At 33.4% G+C, this 24,706-nt stretch overlaps 1 protein-coding gene across 2 annotated transcripts in view; it reads left to right on the top strand.

Moving 5' to 3' along the window:
• The first annotated feature begins 864 nt into the window (after nucleotides 1-864).
• The window catches only part of LOC114324337 (sodium-coupled monocarboxylate transporter 1-like), an 81,256-nt gene continuing 57,414 nt past the window's right edge, over nucleotides 865-24,706 (top strand). For both annotated transcript variants that reach the window (XM_050643897.1, XM_050643892.1), the window contains exons 1-2: nucleotides 865-996; nucleotides 7,619-7,968. In XM_050643897.1, coding sequence (XP_050499854.1) covers nucleotides 7,754-7,968 — 215 coding nt within the window. In that variant the 5' untranslated portion in view covers nucleotides 865-996; nucleotides 7,619-7,753. The remainder of the gene's footprint in view (nucleotides 997-7,618; nucleotides 7,969-24,706) is intronic.

Raw genomic sequence — 24,706 nt, 5'->3', positions numbered from 1 at the left:
TCGCGAAATGAACGTCATATCGAAAAACTAAAAACTACGTTTGCAATATTTTTTAAAATTCTATCGAAAGATGCTAAAAAATGACCTCCCACGGAGAGGGGTGGGGGGTAAATTTAAAATTTTAAATAAAAATCCTGCGATATTTCGCAAAATAAAGATCAGATCGAAAAACTGCAAAATAGACTTATTCAATATTTTTGAAAAATCTATCGAATGGTACCAAACATGACCTTCACGGAGGTGGGTGGGGGGTTACTTTAAAATCTTAAATGGGAGCCCCCATTTTTTATTGCAAATTTGGATTCTTTGCGTAAAAATAAGCAACTTTTATTTGAAACATTTTTTCGAATTATGGATAGATGGCGGAAAAAACGATTGTTGGAAATGGAAAATTAAATTAAAAAATGGAACGCGCCAACTAAAATGGAAAATTTTACTTAACTTTTTCTGATTTTAGGACCTAATAATCACAACCCAATAGGTCCCCAAAGCTCTCGAGTGTCTGCACATTTAGCATACTTTGCTCCCCTACTAAAAGGAACTTAATGAAAATAGAAATAATAAAAAACTTAGAGATAAGTAAAAACTTCGCTTCCATGTTCTATATCTTATTATTATCTATTATCTTATGCGAATTATTCGCGAACTATTATCTTTAAAAATACCAATAGATCCAGTAAGTGTTTAATATTATGACAGCCGCCTCAATTTAGAGCATTTCCCCTTTCATTTCCTATAACGATATCAGTGCAACCGAAAGAAATACTCATACAATAAAAACACTGTGCCAATTGGATAATTGGTTTAAATCTCCAACATCCGTCTGGCTGTACGATTTATATGTAGATATAATGCTTTATATTTATAGAAGTTGTGATTGTTGTTGGTGATTGAGAGAAGTGATGTTCAATGAATTAGCCTTGCTCAAGACATTATAGTTGATCTTTTTTTAGCTGCATTCTTACAAGGCTTAAATTAAGACGACCGTTTGTTTTTGTAAGTAAACAATATTTTAAATTCTTCTTATATTCAAGTAATTTTATATTTGTATTGAATTCTTGAATAGGAACGGCAAAAATTTATTTATTTACTTAAGCCGTCCTCTTATACCTTATGGTGTAGATGTAAGTGGAGAAATCAGACATCTCCGCATATCTGTCGGTCAGTAGCTAGTTTCTTTGTCTTTCTACACCCAATATTTCTTTTTGCTCAAGCCTTTTCAATATCTTCGTTCCATGTTCTTGCTGGCCTGTCTCTTCGTCGTTTTTTATGTGACGCAGCTTTCCATATCCTCTTTACAGTCCTATTTTCACTCATTCTCGCCATATGGCCGAACTACGATAACTGTTTCGTTTCAAGTCTTTCTAAGGTCATTCCGATACCGCACTATTCACGTATTTCATCGTTTCTTATATGATTACGTCTGGTCATCCCGGTTACCGCTCGTGAATATCGCATTTCGCATGCTTGAATTTTACAACACATTTTGTAGTTCACTGTCCAAGTTTCACTGCCGTAGAGTAGCACCGGCTCTTACACAGTTTTAAATACTTTAATTTTTGTTTTCAGGCTTACTTAATATTTCCTAATTAAACTCTTATTTAATGCGTAGTATAATTTTGTTACACCCATTATCCTGCTATTTATTTCGGGTTCTATATTTCCTTCTCCATTAATTGTTGGTCCTAGATACTTGAAGTTCTCTACTTGTCTAGTGGTCTCAATATTTAGCTTTACATTTATATTTTCTTGGGGTGAGAAGATGGAGGGAAGTTGCCTGGAATCGACAGGAGGGGCGACTTCTTTGTGAGCAGGCCAAGATCCACAACGGATTGTCGAGCCACTTATGATGGTGATGATTTATATTTTCTTGAGTTGTCGATATTACTAAATCTTTTGTTTTTTCAATATTTATTTTTATCCCGAATTTCTTAAAAGCTTCATTCCAAATATTCATATTCACTTGCAAGTGTTTTTCTAATTTTGCCGCAATTACCAGGTCATCGGCATATATCAACACTCTGACACGCTGTTGAAATTTATACACCCCAGTCTTAGTTTTTTACCTTATCCCTACATTCTTTTGCAATTTCGTCCATTAGAGTGATGGATAACAAAATATTAGGACACCACCTTTTCTTACACCCGTCCTTGTGTAGAATTCTAGAGATGTGCAGTTTTTCGTTCTCATTTTTACGTGTAATAAACTGTCTGGCAGCTTTGAAAACAACAGTGGACTCAAACAGGGTGATGCGTTATCTTCACTAATTCTGAACCTTGTATAAGAGGAAGCTATGAGGTCGGCTGAAATAAAAACAGAACTGCTATCGGTTCAAGATCCCAAGCTATCAGATACTAGCATTCGTAGATGACATTGATCTCGTTGGAAACTTCATCATATCCATTTTATTTTTATTTATCGTATGGCATAGATAAAACAAGAACACATAATTTTAAAAAAAGTATATAAAACATTACATGAAGTATCACAAACGAACATCTAATGTATTAATATACTGTAAAACATTTTCGGTCGCATTCAGGAACTCATCGAAAACTCCAGGGTACCGCCTTCGGGGGCATTCCTCAATAATGTGGCGGACGGTCTGCCGTTGCGCACCACAATCACACTCAGGAGTAAGGGCCTTTCCTCATCTATGCAAGCTGTCAGCACATCTACCGATCCCTGTTCTTATTCTGTTCAGCGCTGTCCATGTATTGCGGGGCAGTTCAAAGCCTGGCGGTTTCTGATCGATACAGGCCATTTGGTGTGATTCCTGTGGTGAGTCGCTCTCCCATTGTCTTCTCCAAGCGTTGCTGAGGTCGAAATGTTCCTGATGTAGGGAGGTGGCCCTTAACAATGGGGGATATCTGGAGCGCAGTCTGTTCATTTCGATATCAAGCTTATCATGGTGGATGGGTAGTTGATGGTTAGCCTCGATTTTTCGATATTCTCTGAGAAGAGAATGACTTCTTCTTAGTTTAGGCGGTGGAATGTGACTCAGAATGGGAAGCCAATAGTTCGGTGTTGGTCGAATTGTACCTGAGATCATTCGCATTGTCTGGTTTAATTGGGTGTTAATGATCTTCGTGTGTTTGCTATTGAGCCATACCGGCGAAGCATATTCAGCCGCCGAGTATACGAGTCCGAGAGCGGATGATCTGAGTACGGAGGCTGAGGACCCCCATGTGGTGCCACATAGGTTTTGGATTATATTATTTCGCGTCTTCAGTTTTTCTGCCGTTCTTTGTAGGTGTTCCTTAAAACTTAAGGTTCTGTCAAGAGTCACTCCAAGATATTTTGGTGTTGAGTTATGAGCGAGTAGTCTGTTTTCAAAGTGAACGGAGAGTTTTTTGTTGGCTTGGGCATTATTCAGATGGAAACAGCACACTTTTTCGTTGCATTGGGCCGTAGCCTCCATTTGCGAACATATTCACCCATAACAGCAAGGTCATCCGTCAGTATTGTTTCTGTAACATTCATGTTATTATAACTTTAAAAGGGTAAACTCTGTAGTTGGCTGTATACCTTTGTTAAGACAACGTAGAATGAAGTAAACACTTCTGTTGTATGTAGGTATATAATTTATTAAAAAATTCTTAAAATTTATCCACAAGGGAGTGGAAGTACAACAAAACGTTTTCGATCAAACTGACCATCCTCAGTGTAAACCTGGAAATAAATGAACCACTTAGATTGAAATGCAAAAGGGTGAAATTTTGACAGTTAAAAAAAGAAAATGTGGTTACTTACGTCCAGTGTACAAGTAATTGAAACTAGCCACTTGAATAGGTGTAAAACCTCAAAATAACATTATTGCTACACTATGAGCTGTGTAGTAATCGACAATAAGTCGATGTCTTAAGATTAAAAATATATCACATGTGGATGTATGTCATCCTTGCTCGGAATTTACACAAGGTTGTGATCAGGTGAGAGGTTAACAACCAACTGATTAGACAGATTGGTGCCTGAAAATTCATGACAAGATGTCAAAGAAGATAGGTGGATTTCTCAAATATCAACCGGAAAATTTGACAGAGTGAATTAATATTTAACTTAATTATTAAATTGGGAATATGCCACTATTAAAAATGTTTGTTATGAATTCTAAGTCGTAAATAAAGGTTAATAAGCTGTAATAATATATTCATTAATGCACCGAAAACAAAGGCAAAATTCTACTCATATGCTGTGACGTCATAGACCGTTTGTCAACTGTATAGGACTAAGAATAATTATATTTATTTGAGTAAAGTTATAATGAATGAATATTATTGAAAATTATATAGAAATTTTTTTTTTATTTTTTATTTTTTTTTATATAGAAAATTTTTTTAAATATGACATTTTAATAGAGTAGCAGCTGTAGAGTTGGAAGAAATGCTAATAGGGAATGGTCGGTTGCATATGTTTCAGGGAACCAACGAATATAATGAGGAAATACCAATCTATAGATCTGTAATGTAAATTATTGGAGGTATTAAAGGAAATGGTATTAAATGAGGAAGTGGAATTGAATTCAGTCATAACAAAAATTAAAAAAAAAAAATTTGTTGATCAAAATATGTACATAGGTTTTTTCAATTCCACTTCCTCATTTAATACCATTTCCTTTAATACCTCCAATAATTTACATTACAGATCTATAGATTGGTATTTCCTCATTATATTCGTTGGTTCCCTGAAACATATGCAACCGACCATTCCCTATTAGCATTTCTTCCAACTCTACAGCTGCTACTCTATTGAGATGTCATATTTAAAAAAATTTTCTATATAAAAAAAATAAAAAAAAAATTTTTCTATATAATTTTCAATAATATTCATTCATTATAACTTTACTCAAATAAATATAATTATTCTTAGTCCTATACAGTTGACAAACGGTCTATGACGTCACAGCATATGAGTAGAATTTTGCCTTTGTTTTCGGTGCATTAATGAATATATTATTACAGCTTATTAACCTTTATTTACGACTTAGAATTCATAACAAACATTTTTAATAGAGGCATATTCCCAATTTAATAATTAAGTTAAATATTAATTCACTCTGTCAAATTTTCCGGTTGACATTTGAGAAATCCACCTATCTTCTTTGACATCTTGTCATGAATTTTCAGGCACCAATCTGTCTAATCAGTTGGTTGTTAACCTCTCACCTGATCACAACCTTGTGTAAATTCCGAGCAAGGATGACATACATCCACATGTGATATATTTTTAATCTTAAGACATCGACTTATTGTCGATTACTACACAGCTCATAATGTAGCAATAATGTTATTTTGAGGTTTTACACCTATTCAAGTGGCTAGTTTCAATTACTTGTACACTGGACGTAAGTAACCACATTTTCTTTTTTTAACTGTCAAAATTTCACCCTTTTGCATTTCAATCTAAGTGGTTCACTTATTTCCAGGTTTACACTGAGGATGGTCAGTTTGACCGAAAACGTTTTGTTGTACTTCCACTCCCTTGTGGATAAATTTTAAGAATTTTTTAATAAATTATATACCTACATACAACAGAAGTGTTTACTTCATTCTACGTTGTCATGTTATTATGTCTTGCTGCAATGGCCCAATCGTCAGCGTACCCAAATTTCTGCGAAGTTGTCCTAGGTAGGTCCGCGATGTATAAATTAAAGAGTAAGGGTGCCAAAACAGATCTTTGTGGCAGTCCATTGCTGAGCTTCATTTGGACACTTCTTAAGTTGCCCATTGTGACGTGAAAAGGTCTGTCGGTGAGCATGCTATCAATGAGTTTGGTTACCTTTTGCCACGGGATGGCACGGATCAGTTTGCAGATTAGTCCTTGTCTCCAGACGGTGTCGTATGCAGCTGATAGGTCAATGAAAGCAACGGATGTTTTTTGCTTTCTTTGAAAACCTGCTTCGATATGTGTTGTTAGGGATAGGATCTGATCTGTGCAGCTGCGGTTAGGTCTGAACCCTGCTTGCGCAATAGGTATCACCCCCAATATGGTGTTACTAATTCTGTTGTGGATTAAGCGTTCCAACAGTTTATAGACACAGCTCAGCAGTGCAATCGGTCGGTAGTTTTGGGGTTGATTATTTGCTTTTCCTGGTTTCAATATGGCTATAATGGAGGCCTTTTTTAAGGAAATGGGAGATTTCTCTTGATTTTAATATATCTGTGTTGAAATCAGCCAGCCATTTCCTAGCATATTTGCCACAATGGAGTAAAAATTCTGGATGTATTTTATCGGAGCCGGGTGCCTTTCCAGATTTAATTTCTGATATTGCTGAGGTAATTTCTTCTGGAGTAAACTCGTCAGAGTATTCAGATGTAGGCGGGCATGCAGACTTTAGTATTTTTAGGTCTTGTTTTACTTTGGTGGTGTGGTCACGATCTCTAGGTGCCCTTGAGTTTGCTACAATGTGGGAGGCCACTCTGTTGGGAACTATTGGTACTTTGTCTCTAGTTGAGTGTCTGCTACTACCAAGTTTTCTAAGTAAGGATCCTATCCATAAAAGACATTTTCAACAAGGTGGAAGGAGCCTCAAATGAAGTAGGGCTGCAGATTAATGAAGAGAAGACTAAATATAATATGTGTATGAATAGAACGACACGAAGAGACAGGATAGGACGAAATGTGACCGTCAATACCTTCAATTTCGAAAGAGTACAACGTTTGAAGTATCTGGGGGCCATCATCACAGCTGACACCGATGTTACTGAAGAAATAAAAGACAGAATCCAATCGGCAAATCGGTGTCTTTTCGCAGTGGATAAGCTTGTAAAATAAAAAAAATCTTACAAAAAGTTCCAAGATCAAAATCTATAAATCTATCGTTAGATATAATATCGATGCGAAATGTGAACCATGACCAAAGCAAACGAAGAAAAGCTCAGACGTTTTGAATGAAAAATACTTAGAAAAGTTAGAAAAAACCACGCGGACGTCCCAAAATGCGATGGAGAGATAACACCCAAGCAGATCTCCTGCCAAAAAGTTGTACAGTCAGCCAGGACCCACCCAGGGTTGTAGTGCTACGTGATGATGATGATGAAGATATTTACAGATGCTAGCGTTTTTTGACACTAGGGTGTTGAAATCTGTGAGGTTTCACAGATTTCGACACCAGAATGTTGAAAGCAGTGAGCTTTTATACAGTTGAGTCCGGGAATCTTTACCCGTGCGTCATCATTTAAAGCATACGAAATAAGTCGATGATAAGTCGGAAATTGAAATTTACTAAACGCAACAGCAAGTTACAATACTTATCATCGACTTATTTCGTATGCTTTAAATGATGACGCACGGGTAAAGATTCAGGGACTCAACTGTAGTTCAGCGCAGCGTATTATGCGCAGATGCTAACGGCTATTGACACTGATTTTAAATGCGACTGGCATGGCGGCTGTCGCGTTGTGGGTTTGCCAAAAGATATTATGAAGGATATGGGATCAGTTATTCCTCATCTACGGTTTAGAATCTTCAAAACCTTGTAGAACATGTTTATGTGAAATCGATGATTTTTTCCAGATTGACTGGGGTACAAGTCGGATCAAATACTATCTTAGATGAATATTTTCACTTCACTCAACACTTTCTGCAATAATAAGTTATCGTATTTTGCTTTTCCAGATGATTAGAAAGTTTGGCCACACCACACTAGGTATTTGTGACCAAAGTAATGAGATTTTAAATACCAGAACCATCAACTTATATAAAAATAAAATTTTGGAAGAATAAATAAATAAATTTCACGAACATATCACGATGACGACTGAGAAATTATTAGCAGTGGGCGATATTGGAAGTTCCATGCAACGTTTTGGATGGGTAGATTACGTAACCTTCATTGGAATGCTAGGAATAAGCCTTGTAGTAGGTATTTATTTCGGAGTATGCAAGAAATCAGAGACAGCACAGGACTATTTGGTTGCTAGTCGATCTATGGGCATAATTCCAATAGCTATGTCATTGTTAGCTAGGTAAGTATTGTTTTAGAATTTATTGTTAATGTTTTTGGCATGTATTATCATATCCGCTGTGTCATGAGAAACAGACACGAAACATCTGTTGTCACTTTATTAGCAATTTTTTGCTAAAACAGAATATTTCAAAATATAAATAAGCAAAATGGACAACAAAGCCATATTATTCGGTTTACTGTAAAGAGACCGAAATCATTAGACCGAAAGCAGTAGACCGAACTCATTAGACCGAAAAGCACTTTACCGAAACCTCACTAGACCGAATAGCAGAAGACCGAAAAGCAGTTCTTTTTACTAGTCGCAGTAAAAGAGAGAAGACTAATGTAATTACAACTAAATGTTATTTGTATGGTTATTATAAACAGTTAAAATGGTGTTAACGCCACTCTACCCTTAATTTATTTTTACTTTCACTAATTTGTGTAACGGATGAAAATTATTTCATATCAGACTGTACAGAGTAACAATTTACACAGTCTATATATAAAATAATACAAAAAAATACAATAAACAAAAAGGCAGATATACAAAATCTTAGCATAATTTACTGCAAACTTTTTAAATTTCTTTACCATTTCGGTCTAATGCTGTTCGGTCTAGTGAGGTTTCGGTAAAGTGTTTTTCGGTCTAATGAGTTCGGTCTACTGCTTTCGGTCTAATGATTTCGGTCTAATTGTCGTGTACCATATTATTCAATAGCGAAGTAAAATATAATTAACCAAGCGAAAGTTTTACTTTTAATGAAATTAAAAAAGTGTAAAAATAAAATGAAGTAAAAAACAGACGTACTCTCAATCATTCATTGTAACTTCCGACGACCGGTTTCGCTCTCTAAAGTATGCAGAGCATCTTCAGGTCTACGGTTACAACTCACTAAATGCTACAAATAAAAACCAGAGTTAGAACAATGTCTGGTTGTAAAATATGCTAAAGATCCATAAGATCAAGCCAATATTGAACAATATACATAAAAGTAGTTAAGACAGCAGACAAATACATATGCATGTACAATAGGGTGGCCCTTAACATATGTGAGAAAATTTAATTTTTGAAATTTCACCCTCTCACCCCCCAAAAGTATTCCATTATACGTCAAACTTAAACGTGCGAAATTTCATGAAAATCGGTGAATATTTAGAGGTGGCCCCGGGTCTGGAAGTTTCGTATATTCGTTATTCATGCTAGTATATTGCCATTATAAAATATTGGGATATATAAAATAATTTATTAATAAAAATAAATAATTTCTATGATCTTTAACACCTATAAGAAAGATTCACTACAGTTATTACTTTTTGTGTTGTTTTGTTTTCAAGATTTCGCTTTTTATAGAGCCCGGAAAAATTTTTCGATGCTCCGCGACTACTTGCCAGAGGTATTGTAACTGTTCTTCCTTATTAGTGAGTTTTTGTTAAGATCTTTAATTAGTGCAACTCCTCTTTATGTCCTATCATTTGTCGTCACGAAATTCTTCACCATCTTTTAAGCTGCCTTGAAACTTTCATCACCTTTCCATTGAACCGGATCTCTTTTTAAAAAGTCATCAAGAAGTCCAAGCATGTTAAAGAATTGTTTGGAGTTTACAGTAAAAACTTCTCCAGACCTTTGCTCTCCAAAAATGCACAAGATTTCATATCAGTAGGACGTTTTAGAGGGTGTTTAGCAGCTTGATTCTCCATAGCTGCAACCGTTAATCTTTTGGATTCTGGAAGTATCCTGGAATCAAAAAGACTCATCGGAAAGAGATGTTCAGATAGATACCATAAGTGTTTTTGAAGTTTTGGCTTGTTACGATGGCACTTCTTTGGTGAGGGTAGTTAAGGAGCGGTTTTCTAAGTCGAAATCATTGAATGGCGCTTCAATAGTTAATGTTGCTTGTATCTAGTCCCTCAAGTATGCGCTGACTGCGAAGAGCGAAGAGCACATCTTTATAGCATAGATAACTTTAGACATCCATATCCATCTCGCCTCTGCATGGCTCCAGGATAAGAGAAACGAACCCTTTTCTTTGGAAGCCAGTTCAAAAGTACTTTTGTCTATAATTGCCTAGCTGTCTTGAATCTTTCGAAAATACTTATTTGGAGGCTAGATGATTTACTACTCATTACCTCATCAAACACAGATCCAACTATAAGTTCCGAAATGTGGTGGCGGCAGGCTAAAAAATGTAAGCCCTTTCTGGAGTTATGGTGAAGAATGGTACATGTTCCAGACTTCGGCCCTGAGTCGCATGCAGTAGTATCAAAACATAGAGCTGTGACTTCATGAACAATACCCCATTCTTACAAACATTCCAAAATGGCATTTGCTTGGCAATTCCCGTTCCATAGTGTGTAATTTTGGAACACCCAGCAGCTGTTCATATCCACGATTGACATTTGACACAACAGCAGAAAGGCGATCTACATGTATCTTGGAGGTTAAGTCCTCCATTAGCTTACCGTCCAAATGAACAATATCAGGTCCAGAAATTAAAAAGTCTTTTTTTTTAATTTTGTTGCAATCCTGAATCGAGTTATCTCTCTCTCGCGCTGAATATAGTTGCGATTGATGACTAACGAGCTTGCATCATGACCAAGACTGGATACTATATCACTAATAATAAATGTGGCTGTCTTGTACGATACCTGGGTTCTATCGAGGGAAGACAAAAGTTCAGAAGTCATGATTTTGATTCGTGCTCTTTTAGGTAAGGTTTCACCTTCAGAAGTCACAACCGCACCAACGTTAGTATCATCATCGTTCACCAATTTTAATATTCTTTATTCCTGTGCATAATTGTAACTGATAAGCGATTAATTATTAATATCTTTTACATTATTAGCAGAGATTCGTAGTACACGACTAATTTCAATTGCATGGGGTCTCAGGGGCCCGGGGCCACCTTTAAATATTTTCAGATTTCAATAAAAATTTATATTTTTAAGTTTCTCCATAATTGGAATAATTTTAGGGGGTGAGAGGTAAAAATCGTTAAATTTCATTTTTAAGGGCCACCCTAATGTACAATCGGGGGCGGTAACAAACGTCCCCAAGCTCAAAACACATGCAGATGTATGCCGTCTGTAATCATGCAATGATAACGTGTCGTACTTACATTTGGTTATAAGGAGCTACTTCCTGAGTATTCATTAACATGATATCTTGCTTAAATTATGCTAACGAGAATAATATATTGTGGAATAGACGGAGAATGTTGTAAAGGTTAACAAGTTTATGGAAAATGGAAATGGAAAAAAATGGATTTTTTCATAAACTTGTTAACCTTTACAACATTCTCCGTCTATTCCATCATATCTTGTTAGCATAACTTAAGCAAGATATCATGTTAATGAATACTCAGGAAGTAGCTCTTTGTAACCGAATGTAAGTACGACACATTATCATTGCATGATTACAGACGGCATACTGTAACAAAAAGAAGAAAACTTCTGTTGGAGTGATATACTCCAACAGAAGTAAGGAAAAGAAAAACTAACTAAACTGCTATTATGAAAAATGAAGAATTGACTGGGCTTCTACGTTGAGAAGCAGCAATAGGAAAAATAAAAAATACTACTTTGCAGTAGTACTGAAGAAAGGGGAATTAGAAGGGATAATAAGTAGACGTGGGAAGAGACAGAGGCAAACTGAATAGAGTTGGCTAGCTATAGATGCAAGAGAGCAACTTGACACTCAAGGATGGATACGGCTCGTTTGCATGCCTGTCGAAGAACAGTAGCTCTATGTAGATAGTAATAATGACTAGAAGATGAAATAATAAAATAAGAATAATATACTGAAAATGAATGGAGATGAATAATGACTAAAAACGAACAAAATAAATAAAACTAACTAATCATGGGCGCCATGAAAATGATCTTCGATCATTTTCCCAGGTATCTTACACTGCTTTCAAATATTAAATATATTAAACCTGTAATAATGAACATAAACGAATAATAAAATAATTGAAATACAAAATAAATACATATTTATTAAAAATAACTACTAGATTTTTAACAATCTCTGAGTTAGACAAAGTGTATATCATGTGACTCTAAAATGACATAAGTTATAAAAAAAATTATCTCTAAGATAACAACAATAATGTTATCTGTTACAAAATTACAGGTATAAGTACCTCTCACTAACATATAGGGTACAAAATTACATAAGTCTTCTACCAAATGGTTATAGTACGCCTGCTACGTACAACTAAAGGAAACCGACGAAGATGAAAATAATACAAATAAATAGGCCCAAGCCTCACTAAGAGAAAATACAATACTGAATAAAGCAAAATTAAATATACAAATGAATAAACGTTATAGAAGTGAAGTTAAGAAAAATACCGACAAAATGACCTAAATTAACCGAGCAAATGCAATGAAATAAAGTAACGACGAAGTAACCGAACAAACGAAATAAAGCGAATAAATACAATATTTGGGAAACAAGCAAGTAATGTTACAAAATAAATTTACCCGAATTACATAAACCAATATCAAAGCAATAATAAAGTATTAAAAACCTAATTTTCTCTAGGCTTATTCCTGTGCACAAGAAGTTACCGTAGATACAAAGTTTGGGAACCAAATAATCTAATATACAAATACATATGTCAAAAAAAAACAGAGGTAACCTAAATCTGGAAAAAAAAACATAGTGTATTTAACAGATAGTCTGAAATATAAAAAAAACCAATAGTTACTAAAACTCCTCACTAAATGTTCCCAAACGAGGTTGCGGTTGCATCCTAGAAAATGAGCATCACTATGATGCACCTCCATGCCCCCCCCGTAGGCCCAGGTGGCAGGACGAAAAGGAGCTGGAATGTCCCCCAAAAAGCTTGTTCCCAAAACATACTCCCAGTTTGACTTGGCGGTAGCTGCAATAAGGTCAAGGTGGCTTCCCTAGGTAGTCAAGGTGGGTACGACATCACATGAGGGTTAGTTTTCTTCCAAACGGCGGTTAATTTTTTATTCCTCTTCCACTGATGGTACTCCCATCCTTACTCCAGGAAACCCGTACTCCAGGAAACAAGTGGTGGTAACTTTTTACTATACTTCCAAACTTAGTTGAAATAAAAATTAATTTCGAAGAAATTAACCGCCATTTACGGTACTAACCACCAACACCAACCTGTCAACCTCGCAGCCACCGGCCAAGTCCCTCTCATTCCTCCCACAGTCAGCGAGGAAAACGTCAAACTCTCACGGAACACGAATTAAACGACAAGGAACGGTTCAACAACTATGTTCCGTACAGTGTGACGTCACATGAGAAGTCCTTTACGATAAATTAAAGAATTTAAATGGGAGGTCAAGAGAAAATAATTATTTTTTTAAAAATAATTACAGCGCTAAAAATGATAATATAACGGGTGGACCGTTACAATCCCCTCCTACTCGGGAAAAAAAAATTTTTTGTGTAAAAAAAGTGTAACACTTGTGTACAAAGTACTTTGTAAAAAGTGTAACAAAAATGAACTTCTGTTGGAGTGATATACTCCAACAGAAGTAATGAAAAAAAAAATGACAGAAAAGAACTGGTATAAAAATGAAGACAGAGTGGGGTGTGTACAGAAAAGGGTGAAGTGGCTTCTACGTTGAGAAGCCGCAAGAGGAAAAATAAAAAAAAAATACTACTAAAGTGCAGTACTGAAGAAAGGGGAATTAGAAGGGATAGAAGTAGGAGTGGGAAGAGACAGAGGCAAACGGAATAGAGTTGGCTAGCAAGAGATGCAAGAAAACCACTTGACACTCAAGGATGGATACGGCTCGTTTGCATGCCTGTCGAAGAACAGTAGCTCTATATAGATAGTAATGATGACTAAAAGATGAAATAATAAAATAAGAATAATGTACTGAAAATGAATGGAGATGACTAATGACTAAAAACGAACAAAATAAATAAAACTAACTAATCATGGGCGCCATGAAAATGATCTTCGATCATTCTCCCAGGTATCTTACACTGCTGTCAAATATTAAATATATTAAACCTGTAATAATGAACATAAAGGAGTAATAAAAAAATAAATGATATACAAAATAAATAAACATTTATTAAAATGAACTACCAGATTTTTAACAATCTCTGAGTTAAACAAGTTCATATTATGTGACTCTAACATGACAAAAGTTTGCAAAAGTTATGTTCAACCTAAGATAACAACAATGTTACCTGTTACAAAATTACAGGTATAAATACCTTTCACTAACATATAGGGTACAAAATTACATAAGTCTCCTACCAAATGGTTATAGTACGCCTGCTACGTACAACTAAAGGAAAACCGATGAATATTAAAAGTAATATAAATAAATATATGTAAATAGGCATGAGCCTAACTAAGGGAAAATACTAAATGAATTAAGCAAAGTTAGATATACAATGAATAAAGTAGAAATGAAGTTGAGATAAATACCGACGATGACCTAAATTAACCGAACAAACGGAATAAAGCGAATAACAGTAAAATATTTGGGAAACAAGCTAGTAATATTACAAAATAAATTTACCCGAATTACATAAACCAATATCAAAGCAATAATAAAGTATTAAAAACCTAATTTTCTCTAGGCTTATTCCTGTGCACAAGAAGTTACCGTAGATACACAGTTTGGGAACCAAATAATCTAATATACAAATATGTCAAAAAAAACCAGAGGTAACCTCAATCTGGAAAAAAAACATAGTGTATTTAACAGATAGAGCTTACCTATCCCAATATATACCTAAATATCATAATAATCAACAACCCTTCTAACTTAGGGGTTAGGTGTGCAAAAACTAGACAAAAATACAAGTGAAGTTTTTATTAATTGGATAATCCTACTGACAGGATTAGCAATTAATAATATTGACTCATAATAATAATTAAAATACATCATGTATAATACCAAAAAAAAAATAAACTCATACATAAAGTACTACATAATACTTAAACCAATAAGTAATAAATTCATAAATAAAGTCATCAACAACAAAGCCAAAGATGAAATCAAGCAATGTATGTAGGTACCTGCATTATCAGATGGTAAAAAAAAATCAGACTAAAATTTCTAACCATACTAACGATTGAGCTAAGCTAAAGACAAACAGAAGAAGAGATTAGCTTGAACGACACCGTTAAGTTAATCTTCCTCTGAGGATTGTTCTAAACTTAATAGAAAAATAGTATCAATGTTTCCTAACTAATAAAGAATTTATATTTGAATCTCAACCTAAAGTATCTGATTTATAAAAGCATTAAGTACATTATGGTACCCACATTGATATAATATTATTATCAACAATAATAAAACTAGAAACTGAGATGGATAATGGAACTACTTTACTATACAATAATTATAATTGTTATGTTTAACACTACCAATTAAAGAAAAATAATTTGGATGACCATCTGTAATCATCCGAACCATACGAATTCAACGTATCATGTATAGAAGCTAATGTTCTGGACTGATATTGCTTTGTGGTGTGTGCCTGTCTTACCAAACAACCCAAATATCAAAAATAACAAATATAAAATATAATCTAAAGTTTGTAAGACAAATATACATATGGAGAAAATATTAGTGACACACCAACAAATCAATAATGCCAGCAAAATATATAAATAATCAAATCAATAGCGTAAATAAAATACCTAAATACTGAAAATTATTTCTAGTTAGGTGTAAAATATAACCACACTAGAAAAAAATATATGCATATAGTCAATAATTAATTGTACGTGCAAACATACTACCATTGGTAGAAGGACTAAAAATCCATAATAATAGAACATAATGTCAGTCATGTATACTCATTCTAAATACACAAATAAGTTTCCAATAAAAATACAAAATTCAAACTAAAATATGAGCTGTACCACTAAAACTAAAAATGAGGTATCGAAATCAACTAATCAAAACCAAAAGCAGCATAAGTCTACCTGTTTAGTATTCGTAAACTTTTAAAGACCAAAAATAAATCAGAAGTAACATGTATACAAAGATATCAAAAAGTTAATAAAACAGAAAATTCCAATAAAAGAAAATTGAACTAAAAGAACTACTGTCTTAGAACCATAAAACGGTTGGCACCACGTATTGGGCAGCCAGTGTAACAAAAATAAGAAAACTTCTGTTGGAGTGATATACTCCAACAGAAGTAAGGAAAAGAAAAACTAACTAAACTGCTATTATGAAAAATGAAGAATTGACTGGGCTTCTACGTTGAGAAGCCGCAATAGGAAAAATAAAAAATACTACTTTGCAGTAGTACTGAAGAAAGGGGAATTAGAAGGGATAATAAGTAGACGTGGGAAGAGACAGAGGCAAACTGCTAACTACCAGATTTTTAACAATCTCTGAGTTAAACAAGTTCATATTATGTGACTCTAACATGACAAAAGTTTGCAAAAGTTATGTTCAACCTAAGATAACAACAATGTTACCTGTTACAAAATTACAGGTATAAATACCTTTCACTAACATATAGGGTACAAAATTACATAAGTCTCCTACCAAATGGTTATAGTACGCCTGCTACGTACAACTAAAGGAAAACCGATGAATATTAAAAGTAATATAAATAAATATATGTAAATAGGCATGAGCCTAACTAAGGGAAAATACTAAATGAATTAAGCAAAGTTAGATATACAATGAATAAAGTAGAAATGAAGTTGAGATAAATACCGACGATGACCTAAATTAACCGAACAAACGGAATAAAGCGAATAACAGTAAAATATTTGGGAAACAAGCTAGTAATATTACAAAATAAATTTACCCGAATTACATAAACCAATATCAAAGCAATAATAAAGTATTAAAAACCTAATTTTCTCTAGGCTTATTCCTGTGCACAAGAAGTTACCGTAGATACAAAGTTTGGGAACCAAATAATCTAATATACAAATATGTCAAAAAAAAACCAGAGGTAACCTAAATCTGGAAAAAAAACATAGTGTATTTAACAGATAGTCTGTAATATAAAAAAAAACCAATAGTTACTAAAACACCTCACTAAATGTTCCCAAACGAGGTTGCGGTTGCATCCTAGAAAATGATGCACCAGGATGGTGCGACCCCATGACTCCTGTAGGCCCAGGTGCCAAGACGAAAATTGAGCTGGAACGCTCCCATAGCTTGTTCCCAAAAAGACGTATTCCCATGATGACTTGACTGTGGCTGTAGTGGTTTCTCTAGGTGGTCAAATAAGGTCTATGACTTCATGGTAGGGTTTCTCCCAAATGGCGAATATTTTTCAGTATTTAATTATTTTTTTAAAAATAATTACAGCGCTAAAAATGATAATATAACGGGTGGACCGTTACAATCCCCTCCTACTCGGGAAAAAAAAAATTTTTAACCAAAAAAAATTTTTTTTTTTTAAACTTCAAAATATTAACAACTAAATTTACAATAGTCTAACAATCCACGTTGATTCGCAAGATTACTTCTAAATATAAACTAATGGTCAAGGAAAAATAAATCAATACATGACTCAAACTCATACTAAAATGTTACTATGTTACTCTCTGCTACCAAATATTAACATATATTGCTCAAAAGTCAAAACAAAACTAAATATTGTACTTAAGTTCATAATAATAACTGAGTGTCGAATTGGGCACTAAAACCAAAATTGAACTATCCATGGACATCAGATTTATAAAGGGTATATCCAAGAACGGAACAACCAGGAAAAGGTGTGAGCCAATTCGAACCATATCAAAAGTAAATGTACCAAAGTGAATAAAAAAAATCAGTAACTAAAATAGGTAAAGAATTGAACACTTTATCCAAAACTGAACTAACAATGGACACCAGATTCATAATAGTATATCCAGAGAAGAACAATCAGGAAGATTTATGGAACAATTCTCACTAATGTCAAATAATACCAATAATAAACATACCAAAGGAATCCAAAACTCAATAACCAAAATAAATGTGGAATCGGACACTTAATCCAAAGTCGAACTATCAGTGGACACCAGATTCATAAAAGGCATATCCAAAGAAGAACGACCAGGCAAATTTATGGACCAATTCACACCAATACTAAACCACATAACAGATCAGGTCTACGTACACCCACATCCGGTAATACGAACCTATCCAACTAAATACACAAAATAAATGAAGAATCGGACACTTATCCAGAATCGGACTATCAATGGACACCAGATTTATATAGGAGTATATCCAAAGAAGAACGATCAGGCAAATTTATGGACCAATTCTTACTAATACTAAATAAACTAAATTATTGGATCCAATGGTAACTAATACTGAACAAAATAAATAAATTAGGTCTACATACACCCTCATCCGGTAATATGAACCTATCTGAACTAAGTAATCCAAAATAAGTCAGAAAAAAATTACTAACAGACTAAGTAACAGAGATGTAACCAAACTAAATCAAAGGTAAGATAAATACCTAAAGTGTATTGACTAAAGTATTCTAGAAAATACATAACTTAATTCATGCTGGTATTCGCGAACTATAGCATGTTGCTACAACAGATGTATGAGAATAACCAGACACAGATAAGGTACTAATATAAGAATAAGTAAGAAAGAAAACAGAATGAATAGTGAACTTACAAGGTCTATGGCACTATGATAAATAATAGGAAGAAAAAAAAAATATGATAAGTGATAGGGAAAAAAAATTGACGAGAACGAGCACAATTTTAAATAAAACTGCAAATTCATGCGTTCTCACATACGTACATAGAATTATTCAGGAAATATTCCAGAATCTGAATAACAAAACTAATGCCTACGAAAAGAAGTGGGAATATACTCAAATGAACAACTCATTTGTCTAAACACCTCAAATACTAAATTAAGGGATCTACGATGTATAGGGATAGTCAACAAACAGACATACTATGAAGTACGAGACGTAATATCAACTAAACACTTCCCTATCAAAGGGTAAAAATGTAACTGGAATAATTGGACTAACACTAGAATGATTAGGACCTGTTGCAGACATTTCCTGACCAGAAATATTATGATAAATAAACATCTGCATACTCAGCCATGAAAGACATAGATTACGAAATTTAATCGAACAGCACTGGCCAGTTACCGAACAACAACTTCGAACCCACGCATTCACAAATCAGAGTATCAACAGACCAATTCATAAGTAGAAATATGGAAGACTCAAGAATTCACATATACATCAACATTCCAAACTAATTCCAGAATCATACTGTGTAGGAACTAAGGATCTGAATTATTATAAAGCATTTAAGATATTGGAGACAAATGTCAATAGAGTAACCCAATAACAAATTAAAAAATACACCATCTTTCCAAAATGGCAAATCCAATAACAAGATATAAAAATAATAAAAAATTAGTAAGTAATCAAATATTCAAAATGATATAACCTGAGATATGGTAGTTAACATAGTTCCATCATAATATCCATTATTAAACAAGAGTACTTGTATGAGCTTACCTATCCCAATATATACCTAAATATCATAATAATCAACAACCCTTCTAACTTAGGGGTTAGGTGTGCAAAAACTAGACAAAAATACAAGTGAAGTTTTTATTAATTGGATAATCCTACTGACAGGATTAGCAATTAATAATATTGACTCATAATAATAATTAAAATACATCATGTATAATACCAAAAAAAAAAATAAACTCATACATAAAGTACTACATAATACTTAAACCAATAAGTAATAAATTCATAAATAAAGTCATCAACAACAAAGCCAAAGATGAAATCAAGCAATGTATGTAGGTACCTGCATTATCAGATGGTAAAAAAAAATCAGACTAAAATTTCTAACCATACTAACGATTGAGCTAAGCTAAAGACAAACAGAAGAAGAGATTAGCTTGAACGACACCGTTAAGTTAATCTTCCTCTGAGGATTGTTCTAAACTTAATAGAAAAATAGTATCAATGTTTCCTAACTAATAAAGAATTTATATTTGAATCTCAACCTAAAGTATCTGATTTATAAAAGCATTAAGTACATTATGGTACCCACATTGATATAATATTATTATCAACAATAATAAAACTAGAAACTGAGATGGATAATGGAACTACTTTACTATACAATAATTATAATTGTTATGTTTAACACTACCAATTAAAGAAAAATAATTTGGATGACCATCTGTAATCATCCGAACCATACGAATTCAACGTATCATGTATAGAAGCTAATGTTCTGGACTGATATTGCTTTGTGGTGTGTGCCTGTCTTACCAAACAACCCAAATATCAAAAATAACAAATATAAAATATAATCTAAAGTTTGTAAGACAAATATACATATGGAGAAAATATTAGTGACACACCAACAAATCAATAATGCCAGCAAAATATATAAATAATCAAATCAATAGCGTAAATAAAATACCTAAATACTGAAAATTATTTCTAGTTAGGTGTAAAATATAACCACACTAGAAAAAAATATATGCATATAGTCAATAATTAATTGTACGTGCAAACATACTACCATTGGTAGAAGGACTAAAAATCCATAATAATAGAACATAATGTCAGTCATGTATACTCATTCTAAATACACAAATAAGTTTCCAATAAAAATACAAAATTCAAACTAAAATATGAGCTGTACCACTAAAACTAAAAATGAGGTATCGAAATCAACTAATCAAAACCAAAAGCAGCATAAGTCTACCTGTTTAGTATTCGTAAACTTTTAAAGACCAAAAATAAATCAGAAGTAACATGTATACAAAGATATCAAAAAGTTAATAAAACAGAAAATTCCAATAAAAGAAAATTGAACTAAAAGAACTACTGTCTTAGAACCATAAAACGGTTGGCACCACGTATTGGGCAGCCAGTGTAACAAAAATAAGAAAACTTCTGTTGGAGTGATATACTCCAACAGAAGTAAGGAAAAGAAAAACTAACTAAACTGCTATTATGAAAAATGAAGAATTGACTGGGCTTCTACGTTGAGAAGCCGCAATAGGAAAAATAAAAAATACTACTTTGCAGTAGTACTGAAGAAAGGGGAATTAGAAGGGATAATAAGTAGACGTGGGAAGAGACAGAGGCAAACTGAATAGAGTTGGCTAGCTATAGATGCAAGAGAGCAACTTGACACTCAAGGATGGATACGGCTCGTTTGCATGCCTGTCGAAGAACAGTAGCTCTATGTAGATAGTAATAATGACTAGAAGATGAAATAATAAAATAAGAATAATATACTGAAAATGAATGGAGATGAATAATGACTAAAAACGAACAAAATAAATAAAACTATCTAATCATGGGCGCCATGAAAATGATCTTCGATCATTTTCCCAGGTATCTTACACTGCTTTCAAATATTAAATATATTAAACCTGTAATAATGAACATAAACGAATAATAAAATAATTGAAATACAAAATAAATACATATTTATTAAAAATAACTACTAGATTTTTAACAATCTCTGAGTTAGACAAAGTGTATATCATGTGACTCTAAAATGACATAAGTTATAAAAAAAATTATCTCTAAGATAACAACAATAATGTTATCTGTTACAAAATTACAGGTATAAGTACCTCTCACTAACATATAGGGTACAAAATTACATAAGTCTTCTACCAAATGGTTATAGTACGCCTGCTACGTACAACTAAAGGAAACCGACGAAGATGAAAATAATACAAATAAATAGGCCCAAGCCTCACTAAGAGAAAATACAATACTGAATAAAGCAAAATTAAATATACAAATGAATAAACGTTATAGAAGTGAAGTTAAGAAAAATACCGACAAAATGACCTAAATTAACCGAGCAAATGCAATGAAATAAAGTAACGACGAAGTAACCGAACAAACGAAATAAAGCGAATAAATACAATATTTGGGAAACAAGCAAGTAATGTTACAAAATAAATTTACCCGAATTACATAAACCAATATCAAAGCAATAATAAAGTATTAAAAACCTAATTTTCTCTAGGCTTATTCCTGTGCACAAGAAGTTACCGTAGATACAAAGTTTGGGAACCAAATAATCTAATATACAAATACATATGTCAAAAAAAAACAGAGGTAACCTAAATCTGGAAAAAAAAACATAGTGTATTTAACAGATAGTCTGAAATATAAAAAAAACCAATAGTTACTAAAACTCCTCACTAAATGTTCCCAAACGAGGTTGCGGTTGCATCCTAGAAAATGAGCATCACTATGATGCACCTCCATGCCCCCCCCCGTAGGCCCAGGTGGCAGGACGAAAAGGAGCTGGAATGTCCCCCAAAAAGCTTGTTCCCAAAACATACTCCCAGTTTGACTTGGCGGTAGCTGCAATAAGGTCAAGGTGGCTTCCCTAGGTAGTCAAGGTGGGTACGACATCACATGAGGGTTAGTTTTCTTCCAAACGGCGGTTAATTTTTTATTCCTCTTCCACTGATGGTACTCCCATCCTTACTCCAGGAAACCCGTACTCCAGGAAACAAGTGGTGGTAACTTTTTACTATACTTCCAAACTTAGTTGAAATAAAAATTAATTTCGAAGAAATTAACCGCCATTTACGGTACTAACCACCAACACCAACCTGTCAACCTCGCAGCCACCGGCCAAGTCCCTCTCATTCCTCCCACAGTCAGCGAGGAAAACGTCAAACTCTCACGGAACACGAATTAAACGACAAGGAACGGTTCAACAACTATGTTCCGTACAGTGTGACGTCACATGAGAAGTCCTTTACGATAAATTAAAGAATTTAAATGGGAGGTCAAGAGAAAATAATTATTTTTTTAAAAATAATTACAGCGCTAAAAATGATAATATAACGGGTGGACCGTTACAATCCCCTCCTACTCGGGAAAAAAAAATTTTTTGTGTAAAAAAAGTGTAACACTTGTGTACACTTTGTAAAAAGTGTAACAAAAATGAACTTCTGTTGGAGTGATATACTCCAACAGAAGTAATGAAAAAAAAATGACAGAAAAGAACTGGTATAAAAATGAAGACAGAGTGGGGTGTGTACAGAAAAGGGTGAAGTGGCTTCTACGTTGAGAAGCCGCAAGAGGAAAAATAAAAAAAAAATACTACTAAAGTGCAGTACTGAAGAAAGGGGAATTAGAAGGGATAGAAGTAGGAGTGGGAAGAGACAGAGGCAAACGGAATAGAGTTGGCTAGCAAGAGATGCAAGAAAACCACTTGACACTCAAGGATGGATACGGCTCGTTTGCATGCCTGTCGAAGAACAGTAGCTCTATATAGATAGTAATGATGACTAAAAGATGAAATAATAAAATAAGAATAATGTACTGAAAATGAATGGAGATGACTAATGACTAAAAACGAACAAAATAAATAAAACTAACTAATCATGGGCGCCATGAAAATGATCTTCGATCATTCTCCCAGGTATCTTACACTGCTGTCAAATATTAAATATATTAAACCTGTAATAATGAACATAAAGGAGTAATAAAAAAATAAATGATATACAAAATAAATAAACATTTATTAAAATGAACTACCAGATTTTTAACAATCTCTGAGTTAAACAAGTTCATATTATGTGACTCTAACATGACAAAAGTTTGCAAAAGTTATGTTCAACCTAAGATAACAACAATGTTACCTGTTACAAAATTACAGGTATAAATACCTTTCACTAACATATAGGGTACAAAATTACATAAGTCTCCTACCAAATGGTTATAGTACGCCTGCTACGTACAACTAAAGGAAAACCGATGAATATTAAAAGTAATATAAATAAATATATGTAAATAGGCATGAGCCTAACTAAGGGAAAATACTAAATGAATTAAGCAAAGTTAGATATACAATGAATAAAGTAGAAATGAAGTTGAGATAAATACCGACGATGACCTAAATTAACCGAACAAACGGAATAAAGCGAATAACAGTAAAATATTTGGGAAACAAGCTAGTAATATTACAAAATAAATTTACCCGAATTACATAAACCAATATCAAAGCAATAATAAAGTATTAAAAACCTAATTTTCTCTAGGCTTATTCCTGTGCACAAGAAGTTACCGTAGATACAAAGTTTGGGAACCAAATAATCTAATATACAAATATGTCAAAAAAAACCAGAGGTAACCTCAATCTGGAAAAAAAACATAGTGTATTTAACAGATAGAGCTTACCTATCCCAATATATACCTAAATATCATAATAATCAACAACCCTTCTAACTAAGGGGTTAGGTGTGCAAAAACTAGACAAAAATACAAGTGAAGTTTTTATTAATTGGATAATCCTACTGACAGGATTAGCAATTAATAATATTGACTCATAATAATAATTAAAATACATCATGTATAATACCAAAAAAAAAATAAACTCATACATAAAGTACTACATAATACTTAAACCAATAAGTAATAAATTCATAAATAAAGTCATCAACAACAAAGCCAAAGATGAAATCAAGCAATGTATGTAGGTACCTGCATTATCAGATGGTAAAAAAAAATCAGACTAAAATTTCTAACCATACTAACGATTGAGCTAAGCTAAAGACAAACAGAAGAAGAGATTAGCTTGAACGACACCGTTAAGTTAATCTTCCTCTGAGGATTGTTCTAAACTTAATAGAAAAATAGTATCAATGTTTCCTAACTAATAAAGAATTTATATTTGAATCTCAACCTAAAGTATCTGATTTATAAAAGCATTAAGTACATTATGGTACCCACATTGATATAATATTATTATCAACAATAATAAAACTAGAAA

The sequence above is a fragment of the Diabrotica virgifera genome, chromosome 1 (assembly GCF_917563875.1).
Source record: "Diabrotica virgifera virgifera chromosome 1, PGI_DIABVI_V3a".
NCBI classification, from domain to species: domain Eukaryota; kingdom Metazoa; phylum Arthropoda; class Insecta; order Coleoptera; family Chrysomelidae; genus Diabrotica; species Diabrotica virgifera.
The sequence above is the reverse complement of the archived record's forward strand: the minus strand, read 5'-3'. Positions and strand labels throughout refer to the sequence as shown.